General features: G+C 48.0%; 1 protein-coding gene across 1 annotated transcript in view; it reads right to left on the bottom strand.

The window, feature by feature from the left end:
* Positions 1-27340, bottom strand: part of TEX14 (testis expressed 14, intercellular bridge forming factor) — a gene marked incomplete at its 5' end in the record, with an annotated part of 102937 nt that overhangs the window by 56663 nt on the left and 18934 nt on the right. The window contains 12 exons of the mRNA XM_081346669.1: positions 4701-4783; positions 6881-6972; positions 10835-11832; positions 15118-15265; positions 15646-15836; positions 17843-17994; positions 19231-19409; positions 21525-21648; positions 22218-22331; positions 22680-22810; positions 24822-24903; positions 25486-25622. Coding sequence (XP_081202795.1) covers positions 4701-4783; positions 6881-6972; positions 10835-11832; positions 15118-15265; positions 15646-15836; positions 17843-17994; positions 19231-19409; positions 21525-21648; positions 22218-22331; positions 22680-22810; positions 24822-24903; positions 25486-25622 — 2431 coding nt within the window. The remainder of the gene's footprint in view (positions 1-4700; positions 4784-6880; positions 6973-10834; positions 11833-15117; positions 15266-15645; positions 15837-17842; positions 17995-19230; positions 19410-21524; positions 21649-22217; positions 22332-22679; positions 22811-24821; positions 24904-25485; positions 25623-27340) is intronic.

The following is a 27340-nucleotide window of genomic DNA, read 5'->3' as shown; positions in this document are numbered from 1 at the left end:
TTAGTGACCCTTCAAAGTTACAATGGCACTGAAGAGAGAGAGAGAGAGAGGGAGAGAGAGAGGGAGAGAGAGAGAAGGAAGAGGAGGAGGCAGAAGAAGAGAGAACACGAAAAGCAGGAGAAGGAAGAGGAAGGACACTGAGCTCAGATGTTGCAAGCCAGTTCCAAACGCAGCTGGAGAATCTTTGCACTGAGCGAGTCATCTTCTGCCCCGCCACTCTCTCGCCCCTGCTCAGACCACTCGCCACATACCTCCCGCTGCATGGACCGGTTCCTAACTGGCCGTGGACCGGTAGAGGGTCTCCTGCTTGAGCAGAGGGTCGGACTAGAAGACCTCTAAGGTCCCTTCCAACTCTTGTCACTCTTGACTTTTGTGACAGAAGGTGGCAAAATGTGATCACGTGCACCCGGGACACTGCATCACAAATACGTGGCCAATTGCCCTCTCAATTTTAATCACGTGACCACGGAGATGCTGCAGCGGTCGTTAAGTGTGAAACATGGCCATAAGTCCCTTTTTCCAGTGGCGTCGTAACTCTGAACGGTCACTAAAGGAATGGCTGTTAAGTCAAGGACGACCAGTAATGGAATAAACGCAAGCACACCAAAAGGGGGTGTTGAGGAATTGTTGTGTTACTCCCTGATGCCGAAGCAAACAAACAAAAAATGAAGTCTGCCTTTTTCCGAATAATACATTTTTTTTTACTTTATAGGTTTTTTAACAAAATACGGGAGGCAGAAAAAGTCCCACCAGATTCCCAGAGTTTATTAACGTTTATGCCTTTTCGGGAAAGAAGTTGGGGGGGGCAGATGGATAACCGCTGTGTACTTTTGTGGCATATTGTAAACGAACTGGCAATTCCCGGAACATCAACGCTACATTTGAAGGGAATTGGACCTTTATTTGTGAGAAGTTATGGCCGTTTGGCCATTACACTATTTAAACTACGCCATTTTTGCAAATTGGTTTAAATGTGCCATAGATGTGATACTTGCGGCATACAAATAAACCAACTGTGAAATATAAGTTGGTGACTGGGGGGGCCTTTGCCCAGGTCCGCCTGGTGCGCCAGTTGCGGCCCTATCTGGACCGGGATGCCTTGCGTACAGTCACTCATGCGCTCGTGACCTCTCGTTTGGACTACTGTAATGCTCTCTACATGGGGCTGCCCTTGAAGACCACTCGGAGGCTCCAACTGGTGCAGAATGCAGCCGCGCGAGTTGTGTTGGGAGTCTCCCGATACTCCTATGTAACCTTTGCTCCGCGAGCTGCATTGGCTGCCGGTTGCCCTCCGGGTGAGATTCAAGGTGTTGGTAATTTATTTATTTATTTTATTTTAATTCCATTTATATCCCGCCCTTCTCCGAAGACTCAGGGCGGCTTACAAGCTTAGCAGTAGCCTTCATTCTATGTATATGCCTGCTTATTAGGGCTTTCACACCCCCAAGCGACATTATTACAAAGTCAGCTTAATTGCCCCCAACAATCTGGGTCCTCATTTGACCTACCTCGGAAGGATGGAAGGCTGAGTCAACCTTGAGACTGGTGGGATGCGAACCTGCACTAATTGCAGGCAGCTGGTCTTACTTAAGGAGGCATTAGCCCACTGCTCCACCAAGGCAGTAATGTAATGACCTACAAAGCCCTACATGGCATTGGTCCGGATTACCTACGGCAGCACCTGTGGCCGGCGTCAACTTCCCTCCATCCAGTGCGCTCCCACAGAGAGGGCCTCCTCAGGGTGCCTCCGGTCAGAGAATGTCGACTGGTGGCCCCCGGGGGGAGGGCCTTCTCTGTGGGCGCGCGGGATTTATGGAACCATCTTCCGGTTGAGCTCCGGATGGCGCCCGACCTTCGCTCCTTCCAGCGGGATCTAAAAAACTTACTTATTTGAGCAATCCGGCCTGGTTTGATGGGTTTGGGGTTGGGTTTTTAACATGGTTTTAATTATCGTATATATCGGGCATAATTATTTAATTGTTTTTTTAATTTTTTTCTTTGTTTTTTAATATTTATTGCCCTGTACACCGCCCTGAGTCCTTCGGGAGAAGGGCGGTATAAAAATTTAATAAATATAAAATATAAATATAAATATAATGTATAAATAAACTGGCTGCGATTTGAAATCTCCAAGCCTATCTAGAAGAATACAGGTCTGGGGGGAAAAAATTCAGAGAAGAGCGAGGCCTGGAGACCAAAACGTACGAAGATCGACCGCGGGACTTGGGTTTGGCCGGTCTACAGAAAAGAAGAAATAGGGGAGACAGCAGTATTCCAGTATTTGAAGGGCTGGCACAAAGAGGAGGGGGGGGGTGTCAAATTATTCTCCAAAGCATCAGAAGGGAAGGACGAGAAACAATGGTTGGAAACTGATCAAAGAGAAAAGCAACCTGGAATTACGGAGAAACTTCCTGACAGTGAGGACAATTAACCAGTGGAACAACCTGCCTCCAGAAGCTGTGAATGCTCCAACACTGGAGGTTTTTAAGAAGAGACTGGACAGCCATTTGTCTGAAATGGTATAGGGTTTCCTGCCTGAGCAGGGGGTTAGACTAGATGACCTCCCAAGATCGCTTCCAACTCTATTATTATTATTATATCATCATCAGATGGGATAAAGAAATCTGGCTACCCTACCACTGACTTTGTTGGAAGCCCCCTGGGAAGGTGGTGGCAGCCAAATGATGATCACATGACCCCAGGATGCTGTAAGCACTGTCAATGCAAGCCCCCAAATTGTGATCATGTGACCTTGGGAAAATGCTGCGACGGTCATAAGTGCAAGGATCGGTTATCCCTTTTTCCTGGGCTGTCATAACCAGTCCTTAAACAAATGGGCCTTGTATTGCCTTCTCTACTTTTTTACTATACTGTAAGCAGCCCAAAAGTCGCTGTGTCGGTGAGATGGGCGGCCTAATAATTTAATAAATAGATTAAATATAAATAAATAAATAAACAATATCCGCAAAGTGGATATTTTCCTGCAGGAGAAAACAGCCCTTAAGTTTCCTTTTCTTGGTCCTCTACTGCCATCTAGTGGGCAGAGGAACAACAGCGCTACTTTTTCGCCGCAGAGATTGTTGTCAATTGCACCGTATTTGACAAGTGATGGGGTAAAAACTAAGTTCTACTCCTCTCCTGGGGTCTCCCTCGAGAAACAGGCTCAGATTGTCCTACTTAGGCTATATTACGCAAATATAATGCTTCCCAATGGTGGCAACAGTACACAATAAAGAACTACAGAGTTGGAAGGTACCTTGGAGGTCTTCTAGACCAACCCCCTGCTCAGGCAGGAGACCCCCGCTATACCATTCTGGACAAATGGCTGTCCAGTATTGTCTTGAAAACCTGCAGTGATGGAGCAGCCACAACTTCTGGTGGCAAGCTGTTCCACTGGGTTAATTGTCCTCAGGAATTTTCTCCTTAATTCCAGGTCGCTTCTCTCCTTGATTAGTTTCCGTCTGTTGCTTCTTGTCCTGCCTTCAAATGCTTTGGAGAAGAGCTTGACTCCCTCTTCTTTGGGGCAGCCCCTGAGATACTGGAACACTGCTATCATGTCCCCCCTCGTCCTTCTCTTCATTAAACTTCACATACCCAATTCCAGCAACCGTTCCTCGTGTGTTTTAGCCTCCAGTCAAATCACCTTTGCTGCTCTTCTCTGCATCTTTTTTGGGTTGTGATGATCAAAACTGGATGCAATGCTCCAAGTGGGGTCTTATAAAGCATTATTAGCACTTCACATGATCCTGATTCTATCCCTCTGTTGATGCAGCCCAGGACTGCAATGGCTTTTACAAGGGTGGATTTCAACTCCCAGAATTCCCCAGCCAAACAGCATGGGGACTTCTTGATGGGCAGGAGAGTAAATAGCCCAAAGCACATTATTCACCTGTGTAACTCTGCCCCTAAACTTTGAATGGCCTTAAAAGAGGACTGCATAAATTTGCGTGTCATGGTTCCGACAGATGAAAATCTTCAAAAGAACTTCGAGGCATTGTTTACCTTAAAGGATCTTTATTTTGAGTAGCAGAATATCAGCACTTCCATAATCGAAGCCAAAAACTGAATTCCCCTCCCCTGGGCACATAGTAGCAAAGCACAATTCCCTCCTCCAATTAACGGTCATAAATCACATTCCCCAATTAGCTTGAAGCGCGGGCTTCCTCTCCCGCTCGCCAATTCTTTTATCAGCTCTGGGCTCAGTAACCTTGATTCTCACACTAGGTTTAGTGTTGTTATGTCTAGCTGGACTCATTCACATCCCCCCCCTCCCAGCATCATCTAACTCTAAAAGCGAAAGGGAGAAAGATGGCTACATTTCCATCTGTTGTCCACACAAAAACATCCAATGTTAGAAGCGCCGACCTTGCTGCAAGGAGGTCTATCACGGGTTTACCCATCTTGACCAACTCAGGATGCCTCCAAGCTGAGGGCACCGTTGCTAAATCCTAGTTGTAGGAACAATGGAGGTGGGGGGGGAGGGGAAGAGAAGGACGTGTTCTCCATCTGTCGAGCTCCCCAAAGGGCATCTAGCTGATTCCCAAATGCTGGATTAGGACACGTCACTTGATCCAACAGGGTCAATTTTTAACTGTAAGACCGAGAAGCCTGGATGTTGTAGTCCCAGCTGACTTGGAACAACCCCCCTCTCCCCAATTTTCGTAGACTGGAAAAGGAAGAAATGTACCCCCGAAACTCACTTGTCCATTCAGACTGGGCCATTCTCCTCTCCTCACTTCTCAGGTTGGCTTCGTAGATTTCGGAAGCTGTTTTTTTCAAGGACCTGCAAAACCAGGTTACCCCAGCATCATTTCTACAGTACTGACCACAGGTAGAATGCGTTGACAGTTAGACCCCACTTTATCTAGGTTTTTTTAAAAACAACCTAAGGGACTTCTGCCTTCTTCTCCCTCTTAATTTGAATCGCAGTTGGAAGGGACCTTGGAGGTCATCTAGTCCAACCCCCTGCTCAGGCAGGAAAGCCTATACCATTTCCGACAAATGGCTGTCCAGTCTCTTCTTAAAAACTTCCAGTGTTGGAGCATTCACAGCTTCTGGAGGCAAAGTTGTTCCACTGATTAATTGTCCTCACTGTCAAGAAGTTTCTCCTTAGTTCCAGGTTGCTTCTCTCCTTGATGAGTTTCCATCCGTTGCTTCTTGTCCTGCCTTCAGGCGCTTTGGAGAATAGCTTGACTCCCTCTTCTTTGGGGCAGCCCCTGAGATACTGGAAGGCTGCTATCCTGTCACCTTTAGTCTTTAAACTTCCTAACAGTGAGGACAATCAAACAGCTTGCCTTCAGAAATCGTGGGCACTCCATCACCGGAGGTTTTTAAGAAGAGGCTAGACAGTCACTTGTCTCCAGAATGTGTAGGTTCTCCTGGTTGAGCAGAGGTTGAGATAGAAGACCTCCAAGGTTCTTTTCTATTCTCTCCTATCCTATCCTATTTACGCAAAGTATTAGTACCGCTTTATAAAACCCTAGTAAGACCACACCTGGAATGCTGCAACCAATTTTGGTAACCGTATCACAAAAATGATGTTGAAAGTTTGGAAAAAATTCAGAGAAGAGCAACTAAGATGATCCAAGGCCTGGAGACTAAAACATACGAAGAACGGCTGCGGGATTTGGGTTTGGCTTGTCTAAAGAAAAGAAGAAATAGGGCAGACATGGTAGCAGTATTACAGTATCTGGGGGGCTGCCACAAAGAGGAGAGGGGGTCAAACTATTCTCCAAAGCACCAGAGGGAAGGACAAGAAACAATGGAGGGAAACTAATGCAAGGAGAGAATCAACCTGGAATTAAGGAGAAACTTCCTGACAGTGAGGACAATGAACCAGTGGAACAGCTTGCCACCAGAAATCGTGGGCGCTCCATCACATGGAGATTTTTAAGAAGAGACTGGACAGTCGCTCGTCTGAAATGGCATAGGTTCTCCTGCCTGAGAGGGAGGTTGGACTAGAAGGCCTCCAAGGTCCCTTCCCGCTCTATGCTGAACTTTTCCACTGCCCACCCCACCTCCGTTTCTCTAGGGCAGGGGTAGGCCACCTTGGCTCTTTTATGACTCGTGGACTTCAACTCCCAGAATTCCTGAGCCAGCCATGCTGAGGAGAAAGGGAGAGGTTTCCATGCTGAGCTACGCTGGCTCAGGAATTCTGGGAGTTGAAGTCCGCGAGTCATAAAAGAGCCAAGGTGGCCTACCCCTGAATTAGGGTAATAGACTTCCAACTCCCAGAATTCCTGAGCCAGCATGGGGAATTATAGCCCCTTCATGACTCGTGGACTTCAACTCCCAGAATTCCTGAGCCAGCCATGCTGAGGAGAAAGGGAGAGGTTTCCATGCTGAGCTACGCTGGCTCAGGAATTCTGGGAGTTGAAGTCCGCGAGTCATAAAAGAGCCAAGGTTGCCTACCCCTGAATTAGGGTAATAGACTTCCAACTCCCAGAATTCCTGAGCCAGCATGGGGAATTATAGCCCCTTCATGACTCGTGGACTTCAACTCCCAGAATTCCTGAGCCAGCCATGCTGAGGAGAAAGGGAGAGGTTTCCATGCTGAGCTACGCTGGCTCAGGAATTCTGGGAGTTGAAGTCCGCGAGTCATAAAAGAGCCAAGGTTGCCTACCCCTGAATTAGGGTAATAGACTTCCAACTCCCAGAATTCCTGAGCCAGCATGGGGAATTATAGCCCCTTCATGACTCGTGGACGTCAACTCCCAGAATTCCTGAGCCAGCCATGCTGAGGAGAAAGGGAGAGGTTTCCATTCTGAGCCACGCTGGCTGAGGAATTCTGGGAGTTGAAGTCCATGACTCATAAAAGAGCCAAGGTTGCCTACCCCTGTTCCTCTAGTGCTACAGTCGGGCCCTGAGGAACAGCACTCACCCATCCGCTGCTTTGATCCCGTCCAACATGGAGCTGCCTCGACGGAGTTGGGGGCTCTTCTTCCTCCTGAATGTCACGCCTGGGTGCAAGAGCTAAAAACCACATCAACAAGGACGCAGTGTGAGGCAAATGACCACGTGTCTTCTCTGTACAAGTAGTCCTTGACTTACAACCATTCGCTTAGTGACGGCTTGGGTGTGTGAAATGAAAGGCACTGGAAAAAAGCAACTTAATGACCAAGTTGCTTTTTTTCAGTATCGTCGTAACTGGAGTAGCTCAATTTAGAGCCCCAGTGGCACAGCGGTCAGAATGCGGCATTGTGGGCAAACTCTGCCCACTGTCAGGCGTTCGATCCTGACCGGCTCAAGGCTGACTCAGCCTTCTGTGGACCCAGATTGTTGAGAGGGCAAGGTGCTGACTCTGTAAACCGCTTAGAGAGAGCTAAGCGGTATATACGTCTAAGTGCTATTGCCATTAACACTGATCAAGCTGGAGCTGCAGGGGGTTGGACTAGAAGACCTCCAAGGTCTCTTCCAGCTCTATTCTATTCTATTCTATTCTATTCTATTCTATTCTATTCTGTTCTGTTCTGTTCTGTTCTGTTCTAAATTCTAATATATTCTGTTCTTTCATTACAGTATTCTATTCTATTTCATTCTATCATTATTCTATTCTATTCTAAGTTCTAATATATTCATATATTAGAACTTAGAATAGAATGGAATAATGATAATGATTGAGGGCAAGAGAAGAAGGGGACGACAGAGAATGAGGTGGCTGGATGGAGTCACTGAAGCAGGAGGCGTGAGCTTAAATGGACTCCAGAAGATGGTGGAGGACAGGAAGCCCTGGAGGAACATTGTCCATAGGGTCGCGATGGGTCGGATACGACTTCGCAGCAAACAACAATATATTCATTATTCTATTATTCTATTCTATTCTATTCTATTCTATTCTATTCTATTCTATATAGATTCCTATTCTATTCTATTCTATTCTGTTCTGTTCTATTCTATTCTATTCCATTCTTTCATTATTCTATTCTATTCTATTCTATTATTATTCTATTCTATTCTATATAGATTCCTATTCTATTCTATTCTATTCTATTTTATTATTATTCTATTCTATTCTATATAGATTCCTATTCTATTCTATTCTATTCTATTCTATTCTATTTTATTATTATTCTATTCTATTCTATATAGATTCCTATTCTATTCTATTCTATTCTATTCTATTATTATTATTCTATTCTATTCTATTCTATTCTATTCAATTCCTATTCTATTCTATTCAATTCCTATTCTATTCTATTCTATTCTATTCTATTCTATTCTATTCTATTCTATTCTATTCTATTCTATTCTATTCTATTCTATTCTATTCTATTCTGTTCTGTTCTGTTCTGTTCTATTCTATTCCGTTCTTTCATTATTCTATTCTATTCATATTCCATTCTATTCTATTCTACTGTTTCAGGGTGCCTGTCCACACAATTACAAACGAAGTTTCTAAACTCATTCTTTAGAAAAGGGACCAGCTAGAGCAGAACGGAAAGACTGGGGGGGTGGGGGAGAAATGGAATTCCACATTTCCGAGAAGCCATCTCCAAAGCAAATTCTAATTTCAACCAAAACTCATCTCCACCTTGATTACGTACAGGTAGTCCTCAACTTACGAACACAACTGAGCACAACATTTTTTTGCTAAGTGAGTTTTGCCCCATCTTACGACCTTTTTTTTTTTTAATATGTATACATTTTATTAGTTTTTATAGGATTAGGAATGAGGTGGGGACGGGATTGGGGTTGGGATTTGGGTTAGGTTTTTTTCAAATGACATTCTCAATATTTAGCAAACAGCATGCAGTCGGGGTTCGTGTGTTTAACGAAAAATAATAGACAATAGCTAATTATCACAAACAATATGTTAATTAATCGCTCGATAGTCTTCTTCTTGCTAATATATATTCAAAGTTACATGTCACATTCCTTTCTAACTTGTTTTTCCAGCCATTGATAGAAATTATCCCATGTTCTAAAATACACTGAGTCTTCGCGCAACTTGGCGGGTCCTTCTAGATTCACAGCTCTCTTTAGAAGAGCATATTGGAGCTGTGACTAGGGGGGGCCTTTGCCCAGGTTCGCCTGGTGCGCCAGTTGCGGCCCTATCTAGACCGGGATGCCTTGCGTACGGTCACTCATGCGCTCTCGTCTAGACTACTGTAATGCTCTCTACATGGGGCTGCCCTTGAAGTCCACTCGCAGACTCCAACTGGTGCAGAATGCGGCCGCGCGAGTTGTGCTGGGGGTTTCCCGATACTCCCATGTTACACCTCTGCTCCGCGAGCTGCATTGGCTGCCGGTTGCCCTCCGGGTGAAGTTCAAGGTGTTAGTGATGACTTACAAAGCCCTACATGGCATGGGTCCGGATTACCTACGGCAACACCTGCGACCGGCGTCAACTTCCCTCCGTCCAGTGCGCTCCCACAGAGAGGGCCTCCTCAGGGTGCCGCCGATCAAAGAATGTCGACTGGTGGCCCCCAGGGGGAGAGCGTTCTCTGTGGGCGCGCCAGACCTCTGGAACCGCTTGCCGGTTGAGCTCCGGACAGCCCCCAACCTTCGCTCCTTCCGGCGCGATCTCAAAACTTTTCTTTTTGAACAATCCGGCCTGGGCTGATGGGATGGGGTTGGGTTTTATAAATTGGTCTTAACTTTTAATGTGTATTAATTTATTTACGGGCATTGCTGTTTAATTACTTTTTAATTTTTGTACCCAGTTTTTATTATGTATTGCCCTGTTCACCGCCCTGAGTCCTTCGGGAGAAGGGCGGTATACAAATTAAATTAAATTAAATTAAATTAAATTAAATTAAATTAAATTAAATTAAATTAAATTAAATTAAATTAAATTAAATTAAATTAATTCTTTTCTTTTATCTTTAAAGTCAATCTGCACACTCTCAAAATTTTCTTAATTAACTCTTCTTCAGTTGGTTAAATTTTCATTTTTCCAGTGTTCGGCAAATACAATTCTTGTATTTGTACATGTAAAATTAAATATATAGAATCTTTCTCATAATTTGCTCCTATTATTCCTCACAAAAATAATTCTGGCTTAAAGTCCGTTTGTTTTTTTTAGTCATTTTCTCCAACCATAAATATACTTTTAGCCAAAATCTTTTTGTTAAAGTGAATCGCTGCAATTATTCGATTAGTAACACGGTGATTAAGTGAATCTGGCTTCCACATTGACTGCGCTTGTCAGACGGTCGCAAAAGGGGATCACGTGATCCTGGGACGCTGTGACCGTCATAAATACAGTTGCCATGCATTGGAACTTTGAACATGTGATCAGGGAGATGCTGCAACGGTCAGGTGAAAACATCATACATCACATTTTTCATTGCTGTTTTAAACTTTGAATGGCTACTACGTAAAGGAATGGTCGTAATTTGAGGATTACCTGTTTTCCGGAAATTTCTCCTTCGTTCCAGATTGGGACCTGGTTTTTTTTTTAATCCCATTTATATCCCGCCCTTCTCCGAAGACTCAGGGCGGCTTACAATCTAAGAAGCACAAATCAATGTGCTTAGCAATAGCCTTCAATTCTATGTATATGCCTGCTTATTAGGGCTTTCGCCCCCCCACCAAGCGGCATTTTTTACAAAGTCAGCTTCTTGCCCCCAACAATCTGGGTCCTCATTTTACCTACCTCGGAAGGATGGAAGGCTGAGTCAACCTTGAGCCTGGTGGGACTCGAACCTCCACTAATTGCAGGCAGCTGGTGTTACTTAAGAAGGCATTAGCCCACTGCTCCACCAAGGCTCCGTTGCATAATCCTAAAAAACCTTCCCCTTGAAAGCGGCCTCCAGGAACTTTTAACGCTGCCTGCCCAAGCATTGTGCAGGGCGCAAAAAAAAGAGAGACTCCCCTAACCGTCCCACTTTACCTGATAGTTCACCTCTGTTCCTTTTGGACTGACGGGACTTTTGGCTGTTTCCGGTCCAAGATCGCTCCAGTAGGTGGCGTCCTGGTTTGGGCTGCCACTCTTGGGTCTGTTTTCGGCCGCTTGGTAAGAGTGGATCACCAGGGGTCTGTAGGCCCCAGGAACCCGGAACGGTGGCGGCATGTAACCATCGGTCGGAGGAGCAACCGTCTTCCACTGCAGCGCTCGGTCGCCGTTTAAGTGTACCTTAATATTTCTCAAGATGCTCTCCAGCTTCTCATAGCAGCCCCGGGCAGGAATCCCGACGGGGGGCTGCTCCCTCGCCTGGGTCCCCCAAAAAAGCTGGCGAGGCTTGTCGAAGGTCTCCAACGGGCTCAGCTTGGTTTCGGTGCGGTACAGGGACTCCGTCGCTTGCTGGAGCAAAGTTTGGCAAATCTTCAGATCGAGAACGCACTTGCCGAATTTGTACTCGAACTGGGACTGGACGTTCCCGCCTTTGCCCCGGGCGCCCCTGAGCAGCTCGCTCGTCACCGATACGCCGTTCAGATCCTCCCGGCTGTAGTCCGTTTCAGTGTCCGAGGACAGGCTCGACTCGCGGTCCTGGGTCTCGGCGAGTCGAGGGGAGGAGGTTTCGGCCGTGTCGCCGGGAGAACTCCGCGATTCTCCTCGTTGGGAGTCGGGCTCCTGCTCGCTCCCCTCCTCATTGCCCTCCGTGCCTTCGCCCAGCTCTGGATAGCAAGTGTATATCTCGTTGATCTGCACGCTGGACAAGCTGAGGTTGGCGTTGCTGGCATTTTCTGCATCTTTCAAACTCCCCTCTAACAGGGGTCTGGACCGGGCCGTGCGGAGAACCGGTTCGGACACCTGGACATCATCGTTCAAACATTCCTCTAACAAGGGGCTGGATTGGGCCATACGCAGAACCGGCTCGGAGACCCGGACCGCAACAGGTTTGATCTCCGGTGAGGAAACGGCGCATCTGGTCACGGTGAAACTCCTGGCTGAGGAAGAAAGCGAGAATTGGGGATGGGAGGAAGTGCGTAAAGGGAAATTCCGTTGAATTTCTCATCTGTTACCCATTTTTTAAAATTTTTGTTTGCATCCCGCCTTTTTTTACAAATAATTCAAGGCGGGGAGCGCATGACCAACACACCTTCTCTCCTCCTAACGACAACCCTGTGAATGGGTTGGGCTGAGAGAGGGAGGGACTGGCCCAAGGTTACCCACAGCTTTCATGGTTAGAGGGACTAGAACTCACCGTCTCCTGGTGATTGGCCCAAAGTCACCCAGTGGGCATTCATGACTAAGGCGGAACTAGAATTAAGAGTCTCCTGGTGATTGGCTCAAAGTAACTCAGCTGTCTTTCATGTCTAAGGCAGGACTAGAACTCACAGCCTCCTGGTGATTGGCCCAAAGTCACCCAGGGGGCATTCATCACTAAGGCGGGACTGGAACTCATCATCTTCTGGTGATTGGCCCAAAGTCACCTAGCTTCCTTTTGGGTCTAAGGCGTCTCCTGGTGATTGGCCCAAAGTCATGCAGCTGGTTTCCATGGCTAAGGAGACTACAACTCAGTTTCTCCTGGTGATTGGACCAAAGACCCCTGGCCAGATTTCATGCCTAAGGCAGGACTAGAACTCACCATCTCCCACTTTCTAGTCTGGCGCCTTAGCCGTTACATCTAACCGGCAATGTCAATGACAGATTTTTCTGTGGCTGGCTGGAGACAAGAGGCTGATTCATGCATGGCTGATAGGGGGAATGGGGCAAGTGACATCATGCACAGGACATCCCCATGCAAACTAGGCAATTGAATGGCCATAAGGCGAGGGCTATGTGTCAACTTTGATTATATAAATCCCACTGCAAATGCATTTATTCAACAAGCCCAGCGACAGCTGCCTTATTTTAATGTGGTCCTTTAAAAGGACCAGTGTGGCAAAATTCGTATCAGGTCCTGGGTGCTGTCTGAGCTTGGTGGTTTTCTCTGCAGACGTTTCGTGACCCAGCTGGGTAACATCATCAGTGATAGAAGGGGGGAGGAGGAGGAGGAGGAGGAGGAGGAGGAGGATGACGACGACTGTGGGGTCCCTGGTAATCTCTGAACTTGGTGGTTTTCTGGCAGACGTTTCATGACCCAACTAGGGAACATCACCAGTGCTAAAAGGGAGGAGGAGGAAGAGGACGACGACGACTGTGGGATACTTGGTGCTGTCTCAGCTTGAGGGCTTTCTTGCAGACATTTCATCACCCAACTGGGTAACATTGTCAGGGCTAGAAGGGAGGAGGAGGAGGAGGAGGAGGAAGAGGAAGAGGAGAAAGGGGGGGGACTGTAAGGGCCTTGGTGCTGTCTGAGCTTGGCTGCTTTCTTGCAGACATCTCCTGACCCAAGTGGGTAGCAGCATCACAGCTAGAAAGGAGTGGGCTTCACTCTGTTTAATTACCAAGAAGAAAACAACATTCACCCAGGTTCGCCTGGTGCGGCCCTATCTAGACCGGGATGCCTTGCATACGGTCACTCATGTACTCGTGGCCTCTCGTTTGGACTACTGCAATGCTCTCTACATGGGGCTGCCCTTGAGGACCACTCGGAGGCTCCAACTGGTACAGAATGCAGCCGCGAGAGTTGTGTTGGGAGTTTCCCGATACTCCCATGTTACACCCCTGCTCCGCAAGCTGCATTGGCTCCCAGTTGTCTTCCGTGTGAGATTCAAGGTGCTGGTAATGACCTACAAAGCCCTACATGGCATGGGTCCGGAATACCTTGGGGAGCACCTGCGGCCGGCATCAACTTCCCTCCGCCCAGTACGCTCCCACAGAGAGGGCCTCCTCAGGGTGCCACCGGTCAGAGAATGTCGATTGGTGGCCCCCAGGGGGAGATCCTTCTCTGTGGGCGCCCCGGATTTATGGAACCATCTTCCGGTTGAGCTCCGGATGGCGCCTGACCTTCGCTCCTTCCGGCGCGATCTAAAGACCTACCTGTTCGAACAAGCCGGCCTGGCCTGATGGGTGATGGGTTTTATTGCTTTTTATGTATTTTAACTTATTGTTATAGTTCTTGGGCATCTTGTTTAATCTCTTTCAATTTTTGTATTCTTGTCTTTTAACATGTATTGCCCTGTTCACTGCCCTGAGTCCTTCGGGAGAAGGGCGGTATACAAATAAAATTATTATTATTATCATTATTATTATTCTCACAGACACCATCAAGACAGGCCATTGGTATATAAACCTTGCAGGAGGAAGGAGGCAAAGCAGGAGGAGGAGGAGAACTGGGTGGTTTTCCTGCAGACGTTTCATGACCCAACTAGGAAATATTAGCAGTGCAACAAAGGGAGAGGTGTTTGCTGCAAATGCCTCTTTTGGCACCATCATCATCATTGCTACAAGGGGCACTTGCAGCAAATCCCTCCCTCTTCTAGCGCTGATGTTGTTACCTAGTTGGGTCAAGAGACATCTGCGAGAAAGCAAGCGAGCTCAGAGAGCACCCAGGACCCCACAGTTTCTCCTCCTCTTCCTCTCTGCACACCCCACTCCCTTCTAGCGCTGATATTACCTAGTTGGGTCGTGAGAAAGCAACCAACCGCTGCTGGGTGGTTGCAGCAGGTTTTGGTCACTTCACATGACCCTGGGACACTGTGACCTTCATAAATATGAATCAGTTGCCAAGCATCTGAATGTAAGTCACAAGACCCTGGAGATGCTGCAACATTCCAGCTGATTGGCACTTCTTCTGGGCTCAGCAGAAGCACCAGGATCAGCATTGAGCTCCAGCTGGATCCTGGCGCTGATCCTGGTGCTTCCGCTGAACCCCGACAGCCCTGCAGCTCCAGCCGTCTCTCGCTCAGGCTTGTGCGGTGCTGCAAACGGTTCAGCTCATTCCCCTCCCCTGCTACTTTTCTAGGATGGCGGCATACTACCTGCCAGGTGCCAATGTACCACAGGTGGTACCCGTACCACTGGATGAAAAGCCCTGATATAAACCACCATTTAATGTTTCCTCCTGGGTTACCTCAGCGCAATAAGACTGGGCACGCTGTGAGACGAGTTGCCTAAACTTGCTGAATTTAGCTTCACAAATTTACAACAAGTTCCCCTTGTACTTTTGGCTCAAAGTAAGCCCGCTGCACCTACCAAAAATCTGCTCTTCCCTCCCCCCAATTTATCCCTCCATTTTGGAATCCTGATTCTTGTCCCTCCTGAGGAGTGGGGAAAACCTCACCAAGCAGCGATCTCACCCCCTCTGGGCTCTCGATTATAACCAGCCGGACCTACGTGACACGGACCTACGTGAGCCTTCTCGTCTTGCAATCTCGGCTTCTCAACTTCCGAAGCCGAGGCGGAAGGCAAACAGATATTGATATTGGGGTGAATTTCAGCCTTGGGAGACGCCGGTTGTTCGCCCGGACGGTGCTTGCGAGATTCTAGCAAATCCTGTAGAAAACGAAAACAAAGAACCGGTGAACAGAATCCTTTGTCCCGTCTCAACGGCAGCCTCTTCCTTTAGCTTTACCATGGCAGACAAATGGCCGTCCAGTCTCTTCTTAAAAACTTCCAGTGTTGGAGCATTCACCGCTTCTGGAGGCAAGGAGTTCCACTGGTTAATTGTTCTAAATGTCAAGAAGTTTCTCCTTAGTTCTAGGTTGCTTCTCTCCTTGATGAGTTTCCATCCGTTGCTTCTTGTCCTGCCTTCGGGACCTTTGGAGAATAGGTTGACCCCTTCTTCTTTGGGGCAGCCCCCCCCCCAAATACTGGAACATTACTATCCTGCCCGCCTCCCAGTCCCTCTTTTCATTGAACTCCCCCCACTTTACCTTCAAGTCATTCCTTAGAACGTAACGTATGTCTTGTAGGTTCATGGAGCGCTGTTTGGGCCTGGACTCCAGGCCTGTCTTCACAATGTCGTAATAAGGCTTGGGGAGCCGGGCATCGGCTTCCAGCCACTGGCCTGAGACAATGCAATCCTTGATGGACGGACCATCGAACCCCTCCCAGGGAACGGCGTCTGGAAAACACACATCCGGAATGCCCGGTGGGACGTGAGAAGGCGCCCCAATAAGACCAAAGAATAAGGGCAGAATTTTGCAACCTCAGCTACTTGAATTCAATTCCCCAGAATTCCCCAGCCAGCCACTTAAAAAAAAGGAAAAAAAGAAATCTGAAGGCCAGCACTTTTATTCATTTCTCTTTTTTTCTTTCTTTCTTTCTTTCTTTCTTTCTTTCTTTCTTTCTTTCTTTCTCTTTCTTTCTTTCTCTTTCTTTCTTTCTTTCTTTTCTGTCTCTGCCTTTCTTCTCTTTCCTTTCTTATTTAGCTTTCCTTTTTAAATCGATTTACAGGTAGTCCTCGACTTACAACCACTACGGAGCCCAAAATGTCCGTGGCTTAAGTGAGTCCTCTGTTAAGCGAGTCCTGCCCCATTTTACGACCTTTCTCACCACCATCGTTAAAGTGAATTGCTGCACCTGTTAGGTGAATCACAGGGCTGTTAAGTGAATCTGGCTTCCCCCATTGACTTTGCTCAAGGTTACAAAAGGGCATCATGTGACTCTCTCTCACACACACACACTCACACACACACACATACACACTCTCTCACTCACTCTCACACACAAACTCACACACACATACACTCTCTCTCTCACACACACACACATACACTCTCTCTCTCTCACACACACACACACATACACACTCTCTCTCACACACACACACACACACATACTGTACACACTCTCACTCTCTCTCACACACACAGACACTCTCTCTCTCTCTCACACACACACACACACACATACACACTCTCTCTCTCACACACACACACTCTCTCTCTCACACACACACATACTCTCTCTCACACACACACACACATACACACTCTCTCTCTCTCTCACACACACACACACACACACTCTCTCACTCTCTCACTCACACACACATACACACTCTCTCACTCTCTCTCTCTCTCACACACACACACACACTCTCTCTCTCACACACACACACACACATACACACTCTCTCTCACTCTCTCTCTCTCACACAGACACACCGGGAACATGGCAACCCATCCTAAATGAGTCAGATACCAAAATTGTCTGAATTTTGATCACATGACCCTGGGGATGCTGCAATGGTCGTAACTGAAAAACGGTCACGTCACTTTTTTTCCCCCATTGCCGTCATAATTCTGAACAACTGTAAGTCGAGGACTACCCGTAGTTCATTCAGATGTGAAGGCTGAATAAGAATGAAAAGGGAGGGAAAGGGAGGACGTGGCTGAAAGCTTTTAAATCAAGGCGCTCCAAACTTGGCAACTTTTAAGACTTGTGGAGTTGGCTGAGGGATTCTGGGAGTTGAAGTCCACAAGTCTTAAAGTCAAGTCTTAAAAGAGTTGCCAAGTTTACAGAGGCTTGATTTAAATATATTAAGAGTGTGAATCAGGTTCTAGAAAGGGATGTTTTTGCATTGACAACAGATGGAAATGTAGCCATCTTTTCCCTTTCGGTTTGAAAACCTCAGAGAGACTTGATGGACTAGTAATAATAAGAAAGAAAGAACAAAAAATATAAAAAACCTCAAAGGACACTCGATGGACTAATAATAATAATTAATTAATAAAGAAGAAAAAATAAACCTCAAAGGACAGACTTCACGCACTAATGTTAATAATAACTAACGAAGAAAGAACAAAAAATAAAAATAAAAACTTCAAAGGATTGATTTGATGGACTAATAATAATTAATAATTAATTAATCAAGAAAAACCCCCCCTCAAAAGACAGACTTGATGGACTAGTAATAATAAATAAATAAATAAATAAATAAATAAATAAATAATTAATTAATTAATAAAAAAATATTTAAAAACCCTCAAAGGACAGACTTGATATGACCACCAGGTGCCTTTTGTGTTGTTCAGTTTTTGGTATTTTTTAAGACCATCTTTAGCCTTAGAACACCGAAGAAATTAAAAAGGAGGAGTTCAAAGTACATGCTATACTTTTCTGCACCTGTGAACGCTTCCTGCATGACGGCACAAAAGCTGTAGATGTCCGACTTCAAAGTCGCCGTCCGGTCAAGGATGACTTCCGGGGCGCACCACTTGTAGAGCTGGGGAGGGATCGGCACCCGGGTCAGGTCGCTGTGCTCCCCTCCGTCTTTGCTGTCGACAAGGGAAGAGGCTCAGGGTTGGGGAAGGACAGGTGCCCCCCCCTCCCTCTGGGCAGCCAACGGTCCTTTGGAGACCACTCGCATCCTGGAGGGCGGGGGTGGGCGGAGGGGGTGAGCACATGGTGGTGTGAGTGAAAGACCTTGGGAAACCGAGCTGAGAGACGAGGCCAAGGGACCGTTCAGGTAAGAGACAGCCAGGCCCTCAGCTGCGTAACAGACAGAGGAAAAGAGACTTGAGAAGGCACCCTCCGTGGTTCCTCAGGATGCCAAAGGGGCGGTGGGAGATTCCTGCTTTCAGACTTACAAGGGTTTGGTGGGCGCCACGCTGGGCGAACCACACCGGAATCGCAACTGGATCAGCTAATTCTAGTTTATTGCAAAGCTACCTTGTCAGAATCTGGGAGAGGAGAGGAGAGGGGAGAGGGGAAGAGAGGAGAGTGAGGGAGAGGAGAAAGGAGGGAAAAGGAGAGGAGAGGAGTGGAAAGGAGAGGAGAGGAGAGGGGAGAGGGGAAGAGAGGAGAGGGAGGGAGAGGAGAAAGGAGGAGAGAGGAGTGGAAAGGAGAGGGGAGGGGAGAGGAGAGGGGAAGGAGAGTGAATAGAAGGGAGGAGAGTGGAAAGGAAAGGAGGGGAGAGGTGGGGGATAAGAGAGTACAGGAGGGGAGGGAGGAAATGAGAGGGGAAAGGGGAGGAGAGGAGAGGGGAAAAGAGAAGGGAGGGAATAGAGGGGGAGGAGAGGAGAGAGTGGGGAAAAAAGGAGAGGAGGGGGAGAAGGGAGTAGAGGAGAGGGGAAGGGAGGGGAGGGGAGAGGAGAAGAAATGAGTGGAGAGAGTGGAGAGGAGGAGAGGAAAGGAAAATTGAAAGAGAAAAGAAAAGGGGAGGAGAAGGAGAGGGGAGGAGAGAGGAGAGGGAAAAGGAAATGGGAGGGGGAAATTGAAAGAGGAGAGAAAAGGGGAGGGGAGGAGAGGGAAAAGTAGATGAGGGGAGGGGGGAGGAGAGGGAAATTGAAAGAGAAAAGAAAAGGGGAGGGGAGGGCAAAGGGGAGGGGAGCAGAGAGAAGGGAGGAGAGAGGAGAGGGAAAAGGAGATGGGAAGGGGAAATTGAAAGAGGACAGGAAAGGAAAGGGGAGGGGAGGGGAGGGAAAAGTAGATGAGGGGAGGGGGCGAGGAGAGGGAAATTGAAAGAGGAGAGAAAAGGGGAGGGGAGGGAGAAGGAGGGGAGGGGGATTTACCTTTCAATCATGTGCTCAAGGTTGGTCAGCTTTGCTTCCCCCGTGAGAACAATCACCACGGCGTAGGAGCTGACGGTCCGGTGGATGAACCCGCGCAGGTGGAGGTATCGGAGGGCGTCGCTCACCTGGATCAGCAGGTGCACAATCGTTTCCATGTGCAACACCGGGAACTCCGAGCGCTACAGCAGCCAAAGGAAAAGGGCGGGGGGGAGGGAAAGAAAGGAAACGTTGCCTCCAAGACTTTGAAACACCCCCCCCACCTCGGAAACTCCGGAGAGGGGGACAGGGAAGGAGACAGCGCAGTTACACAGCGATTTGCAAAAAGAAATTAATCTAAAACATTTTGTCTTTTGTAGTGTTTTATTTACACAGTTTTACCTTTTCAACATGGTCAGCCATCCGGCGTTACCCTGTGGTTAAGATGGGTGGCCGGTAAATTTAATAAATAATGACGGTAATACAGGCCGTCCTCGAGTTACGAATGGAGCCTGCTCATTCCATTCGTAACTCCAAAACTCGTGAAGTGAATCTCAGTCGGATCCGGGTGTCAAGAGGCCTTTTCCAGGCCGCTGCCGCCCGGATTCCGCGGCCATCTAGAGGCTCGTTTCTGAGCGGCACCAGCCTGGAGGAAGCCTCCGACGCCCCGATCCAGCCTCCGGAGGCACGCGGAAGCGTCCCCCGGCTTCAGTTCCGTTCTCGCTTGCAGAGAACAGAGGCCTAAAGTACCAGGAGATCACGCAAGATCGGTAGCGCGAGATCTCGCCTCACTGATCTCGCAGGATCTTGCCTTACTCTAGGCCTCCACTCGGTGAAAATGCACCGAAGTCCTGGAGCAGCCGAGAAAGGGAAGGATCTCGATCTTCGCAAGGCGAGTACCGAAAGCCTGGTGCCTGGGGAGACTCGGGGCGGGGGTGGGGAGGGAGGGTATAACCCGGGTGAGTGTTGCAGTGCCTCTGCGGTCGCTCGGCGGAAGGGCTGCCGTGGTGCCACAACATTCGTCATTTCGGGACTTGCTCGTAAGCACTAGGGGGCGTTCGTCACGTAACTTGGAACGAGCGTGAAGTGAAGGCTCGCAACTCGGGGATGGCCTGTAATAAAAACACCCGTCTGAGGGACTCTCCTCTGCAGAGAGGATCGGTCTGCAGTGTCTAATGTGGGAAGGAGACGGTGCTGCCCTTCCGCTCACCGAATTCCCCAGCCAACATGCTTTACCGTGAGTGGATGTCAACTCCCAGAATTCTCCAGCCAGCATAGCTGGCTCAGGAATTCTGGGAGTTGAAGTCCATAGGTCTTAAAGGGACCCTAGTTTTCCTTCCCGGTCTGGGTACAGGCAGAAGCAGCAGACCTTTAAAATCTGGGCCCTGTCGTTTACCACACTGGCCTACCTTGCAAGGTTGTTCAAGGACAGACAAGAGGGAGAGAAGGGGAGAGAGGGAAGGAGGGAGAGGGGGAGAGAGAAAGAGAGGGGGAGAGAGGGGAGAGAGGAAAGGAGAGGGGGAGAGAGATAGGGAGGGGGAAAGACGGGGAGAGGAGGAGAGAGAGGGACAGATGAGTAGAGAGAGGGAGGGCAAGGGGGAGAGAGAGGAGGAAGAAAAAGAGGGAGATGGAGGGAGAGGGAAAGGGAGGGGGAGCGAGAGGGAGAGAGAGGGAAAGAAAGGGAGGAGAGGGATAGAGAGAGAGGGAGGGATAGAGGGAAGGAAAGGGGGAGAGAGGGAGGGAAAGGGGAAGAGAGAGGGAAGGAGAGAGGGAAAGGGGGAAAGAGGGAGGGAGAGGGGGAAAGGGAGAATGAGAGGGGTAGAGAGAGGGAGGAAGAGGGGGAGGGAAAGGGGGAGAGAGGGGGGAGAGGGAAAGGAGGAAAGAGAGGGAGGGAGAGGGGGAAAGGGAGAATGAGGGGTAGAGAGAGGGAGGAAGAGGGGGAGGGAAAGGGGGAGAGAGGGAGGGAAAGAAAGGGGGAGGGAGAGAGGGGAAGAGAGAGGGACAAATGGGTAGAGAGGGTGGGAGGGAGAGAGGGAGAGGAGGAAGAAAAAGAGGGAGGGAGGGAGGGAGGAAGATAGGGGCAGGAAAGGGAAAGAGAGAGAGTAGGGAAGAGAGTGGGAGAAAGAGACGGGGTACAAAAGGAAAAAGAGTGAGTGAGTGAGATGGGGTAGGGAAGGGATAGAGAGAGAGAGGGAAGGAAAGAGAGGGAGGGAGAGGGAGGGGGGAGGAGGAGAGACAGGGAGGAGGGGCATTTGCAGCCCAGGAGCCTCCAAAGGCAGAAAGAAACGAGAGCTCTTCGGAAGACACAATCTTGATACCCTCTCGTGAAGGATGCTGTAGAGGGATCCAAAGTTCACCCTCTCGAACACCAGCCGGGTCTTCTCCAAGTCACTGGACAGACAGACCGCCATCAGCAGCAGCAAGTGAGGGTGGTGGAGCTGGCTGCAACGCAGGAGAGACGACCGCATTTGCAGAGGACCCACCACCGGAAGGGGAAACAACCCAGGTCCACTTCGGGCCCTGCAAACCCCACACCCTGAATGCACAATACTTAAATTTTCTATTTATTGCTAACCCTACGATATCTTACAGTATATCTACGGTCTAGAGCAGGGGTAGGCAACCTCGGCTCTTTTATGACTCATGGACTTCAACTCCCAGAATTCTTGAGTCAGCTATGCTGACTCAGGAATTCTGGGAGTTGAAGTCCATGAGTCATAAAAGAGCCGAGGTTGCCTACCCCTGGTCTAGAGCCATTTTGAGAGGGCTGGACTTCAGTTCCCAGAATTCCCCAGCCAGCATGCTTTAAGATGGGGAAACATCCACTCCCAGAATTCCCCAGGCAGAATGGTTTAAGATGGATGGACTTCAGCTCCCAGAATTCCCCAGCCAGCCTGCTATAAGAGGGGTGGACTTTAAACACACAAACACACAAGATGAGGGGCTTTACACACACACACACACACACACACACACACACACAGACACACACACACACACGGAGCGCACACCTGCTGTACTCCTGCTCGGCCAAGAGGAGGTCGGAGAGCCGCAGTCTGCTGCAATGCTGGTGAGGCTGGACGTTCAGCTCCTTCACCGTGACGCGGCTGCCTCCCCACATCAGGCTGTGGGGAGAAAAGCCGGGGGGGGGGGGGAAGAGGGAGAGGGAGGGTCAGTTTGCCCACCCAGTCACCGACCCCACAGGTGCTGGGGATGCCTTGCAGGAGGGGAAAGCGGCAGAGTGGGCTAAGAGGAAAGAAACTGGGTTAGATTAGGCCGGGGGTGGGGTAGCGCAACGACAATCCTGCGAGGTAGGGAGGTTAAAACTGGACGGTGAGCGGAGGCTGGGTCTTGCCGGGCACAGGCCAGCCCGGCGGAGGAAGGCAGCAAGTCCTCGCCTGGCGACGGGGCCAGGGCCAAAGTCTGCTCCGGAGGTCAGGGGACCCCCCACCACCGTCCTTCGGGACACTTACTTGGTCATCTTCATGTAGGGCCCGGTGGAGAAGGAGCATGTGGGCTCATCATCGGCCTGGACCACTTCTCTCTCCGCGATGATGGGGAGGGAAGCCAGGTAACCAAGCTGCCTCTTGCTGGTGAGGAAAAACTGGAGGGAGGGAGGGAGGGAGGGAGGGAGGGAGGGAGGGAAGGAAGGAAGGAAGGAAGGAAGGAAGGAAGGAAGGAAGGAAGGAAGGAAGGAAGGGAAAAGAGGGAGAAAGGGAAGGAGGAAATGAAAGAAGCGAGTGGAAAAAGGGAAGGAAAGGGGAAAGGGGAAGGAAAGGGAAAGAAGAAGGGAAGGAAACGAGAAAGGGGGAAGGAAGGAAAAGGAGAAGGGAAGGGAAGGGAAAGGGAAGGAAAAAAGGAGAGAGGATAAAAGAGGGAAAAAGAAGAAGGAAGGAAGGATAAAAGAGGGAGGGAAGGAAAGGAAAAAATGAAAGAACGAATGAAACAAAGAGGGAGGAGATTGGAGGAAGGTAGGAAGGAGAGTGAGGGATGAAAGGAAGGAAACAAATGGAGAAAGGAAGAAACAGGGAAGGAAGGAGAGGGAGAAAAGTGGGGAAGGAAAGGAGGAATGAGAAAGTGATAGAAGAGGGAGAGAAAGAGAAAGAAAGAAAGAAAGAAAGAAAGAAAGGAAGGAAGGAAGGAAGGAAGGAAGGAAGAAAGAAAGAAAGAAAGAAAGAAAGAAAGAAAGAAAGAAAGAAAGAAAGAAAGAAAGAAAAAATGAGGGAGGGAGGGAGGGAGGAAGGAAAGCAAAGAGGGAAGGAAGGAAGATGAGACAAACTGGAAGTAGCATCCAGCATCCAGAGATGGGTTTTAACAGCACTCAAAAGTCCCAAGAGTTTCATATGGAGGAATATGAATACCGTATTTTCTGGCGTATAAGACGACTTTTTAACCCATGAAAATCTTCTCAAAAGTCAGGGGTCATCTTATATATACGCCGGGTGCTGAAACTTTAGGGACAGGGCTGGCTGGAAAACCTGGAGCGGATCTCCCATTTGGTCTGCGCAGGGAAAGCGGGACCAATTGGAGAAGAAGCTGCAGTCTGTGATTTTTTACAGGCTGGGGTCTGGGCGTCTTTCCTTCTAAAGTTGAAGAGCAGCTGCAGTCTATCCCAACTTGAAAGGCAGGTGGGGAATGCAGCAGCCAGAGCAGCTGCTTAGCTCTAAGGACACATTTGACTCAGGAACTGGGCAGGCTGGCTGGAAAACCTGGAGCGGATCTCCCATTTGGTCTGCGCAGGGAAAGCTTTAGAGTGAATTAGGAAAAGTTTAATCCACTTGCACTGTTTTATGTTTACATGTTTGATGACAAACAGCCTTATGTTTATAAGTGACAGTTTTCTTACCAAGTACCTGCATGTCATAAGCACTTGAATTAAAATTACCATATTAAAATCAAATCTGATGTTGTTTAATTTTTATTTGGTGTGCATTGGAAGAGGGGTAGTCTTATACGGCGAGTATAGCCCAAACCCTATAATTTAACAGGAAATGTAGGGGGTCGTCTTATACGCCCAGTCGTCTTATACGCCGGAAAATACGGTATCTATACAGGAAGTCCTCAACTTAGCACCACAATTGGGACCAAAACCTCCGTCACAAACCAAGTCACTAAGAGAGTTGCACATGATTTTATGATCCTTTTTGCTGCAGTCATTATTTTCATTGAGCGCATTTTAGTTTTTAAAATGATTTTCTCAGGAGCCACCCAGAGTTGTCCTAAAGACACATGGCTATATACTGTAAAATGTTATAAATAAATAAAAAATAGGAAGACATTTCAGCGGTCACCACAAGAACATCTGACCTGTTACCAGATAGCCTCTCTTTGAAGACCACCACCCAAAAAAAACCAAAAAAACCCTAAAAAAATTTGCCGCTTCACATCATGTGGCAGTCTGTTCCACTGGCTAACAGCTTGTAATTTCAGATTATTTCTCTTTTGAGAGCCACCCAAACCCCACTTCTTTGGACTTTCACAGCCACCCATCATCTTGGGCGGTCTCCTCAGAACCCGCATGGGACACCTGACCCCGTGTGTTTGTGTCTTGTGCGTACACACTCTGGGCGAACGGAGCTTCCAGGCTGTCGGCAATCTTAAACCTGACATCTTACCTTCCCGAAACCGAAACTGAAGATGCTTTGCGACATGCTGCTCGCACGTTTCATGAATCTCCCTAAAGGGCTGTCAGCGGCCCTGAAGCATAAGATGGAGAAATTTTTAAGGGGGATTTTGGGAAATGAGATGGAGCAGCAACAAACGAGACGAGTTTTGTGTTTCCCTAGCAAAATTAATATTTTTTTTAAAATAGAGAAACATATACTTATTTTCTATTTGTTACTAACGATATCTTTATATCTATGCTAATGTCTATGTCTAGAGCCATCTTAAGATGGGTGGACTTTCACTCCCAGAATCCCCCAGCCAGCGTGCTTTAAGAAGGGTGGGCTTCCACTCCCAGAATCCCCTAGCCAGCCATGCTTTAAGAGGGGAGGACTTCCACTCCCAGAATCCCCCAGCCAGCCTGCTTTTAGAGGGGTGGGCTTCCACTCCCAGAATCCCCCAGCCAGCCATTCTTTAAGAGGGGAGGACTTCCACTCCCAGAATCCCCCAGCCAGCGATGCTTTAAGATGGCTGGACTTTCACTCCCAGAATCCCCTAGCCAGCATAAGCATTCTCCCCACCAGAGAAGCAGGAAGGCAGGGCTTGGAAATCTCCGCCACCAAGGACTGCTGGCTTATTATGGGATAGCGAAACCACAGACTTCCTTCGACTTACCCTTGGGTAAACCCCCCAAATTTGGAGGGGCTGTGGACCAAGGCCCTGGGCGAGTCCACTTTTCTCAATAAATCCAAGGGCTGATTCTGCAGGACGACTTGCATGTGAGTGATGCAGCGCTGGATAAATTCGAGCATCTGAAATCAAGCCCGCAGCCCAACAGGTAAAGCTATGGGTCCCTTGCAAAGCCGAAAGGGGTTTTGCTCAGAAAGAGACAGGAGGGAAGGACCACTTTTAGAAACACAGAAAGGGGGTGTGTAAAAAAAATGCTCTGTGGGCTGGTTTTTTTAAAAAAATAAAATAAAGCAAGGTTATCCAAGCGTGGTAAATTTACGGTTTGTGGACTTCAACTCCCAGAATTCTGTTGAACTCCCAGAAATGTGGAACAGCTTGCCACCAGAAGTTGTGAATGCTCCAACGTTGGAGGTTTTCAAGAAGAGACTGGACAGCCATCTTGTCTGAAATGGTATAGGGCAGGGGTAGGCAACCTCGGCTCTTTTATGACTCATGGACTTCAACTCCCAGAATTCCTGAGTCAGCTGACTCAGCAATTCTGGGAGTTGAAATCCATGAGTCATAAAAGAGCCGAGGTTGCCTACCCCTGGTATAGGGTCTCCTGCTTGAGCAGAGGGTTAGACTAGAAGACCTCTAAGGTCCCTTCCCAGCTCTATACTCTGTATTCAAGATGTACAGTGATTAATATTTATATGTTATTTATATGTAAGGGTATAGGTTTATACATATGTTGTATATAGCATGTTTAAATGTGTGTTGTGTATGTGTACACTTTGAGAGCAAGCAACTAAATTTCATTTTTAATGTCTGTCAGGGTGCCCACAGTAAAAAAAAAATGACAATAAAGCTTATCTATCTAGGTTAGGACGCTGAGCTTGTCGATCAGAAGGTTGGCAGTTTGGCAGGTCGAATCCCGAGTGCCGCGTAACAGAGTGAGCGCCTGTTACTCGTCCCAGCTTCTGCCAACCTAGCAGTTCGAAGGCACGTAAAAATGCAACTAGAAAAATAGGGACCACTACGGTGGGAAGGTAACAGCATTCCGTGCGCCTTTGGCGTTGTCTAGACATGCCGGCCACATGACCACGGAGACGTCCTCGGACAAGCGCTGGCTCTTCGGCTTTGAAACGGAGATGAGCACCGGCCCCTAGAGTCGGAAACGACTAGCACGCATGTGCGGGGGAACCTTTACCTTTACATCTATCTATCTATCTATCTATCTATCTATCTATCTATCTATCTATCTATCTATCTATCTATCTATCATCTATCTAATCTATCCATCCATCCACCTTCCTATATCTGTGTCTATCTCTCTCTGTATCAATCTATCTGTCTATCTATAATTTGTCTGTCTATCATCTCTCTATCACTATCTCTACCTACCTACCTACATCCATCCATTCATTTACATCTCTCTCTTTCTATCCATCCATCTTCCTACACACACACACACACACACTTCTGACTGAATTCTGGGAATTGAAGTCCACAAATCTTAAAGTTGCCAAGCGTGGACACCCTTGCTTTAATGATTTTTTTTTCAGCTTCATTACAAAAAAAGAAAAGTCGAGGCGATCAAACTATCCATGAGGCTGGGCTGTTTCAAGGCCAGTTTGGGGAGAGGAGGATGGTTTTGGGGATATAAAAATCCAAGTTTCAGGGTGCATTTTTTTTTAGTTCCAGAGTGCCAGCAAAGCACCCCATTTAGCACTCAGAAAAACTTAACATTTAATTAATTTTTCTTTTGAGATTAGTATTTAGGTTAAAAAGCAGAACCTGTTCAGGTAGCCCTCGACTTACGTCCACAATTGGGAGCAGAATTTTGATTGCTGAGCCCAGG

This window comes from Vipera berus (genome assembly GCF_964194415.1).
Source record: "Vipera berus genome assembly, chromosome: 1".
Lineage (NCBI taxonomy): Eukaryota > Metazoa > Chordata > Lepidosauria > Squamata > Viperidae > Vipera > Vipera berus.
The sequence above is the reverse complement of the archived record's forward strand: the minus strand, read 5'-3'. Positions and strand labels throughout refer to the sequence as shown.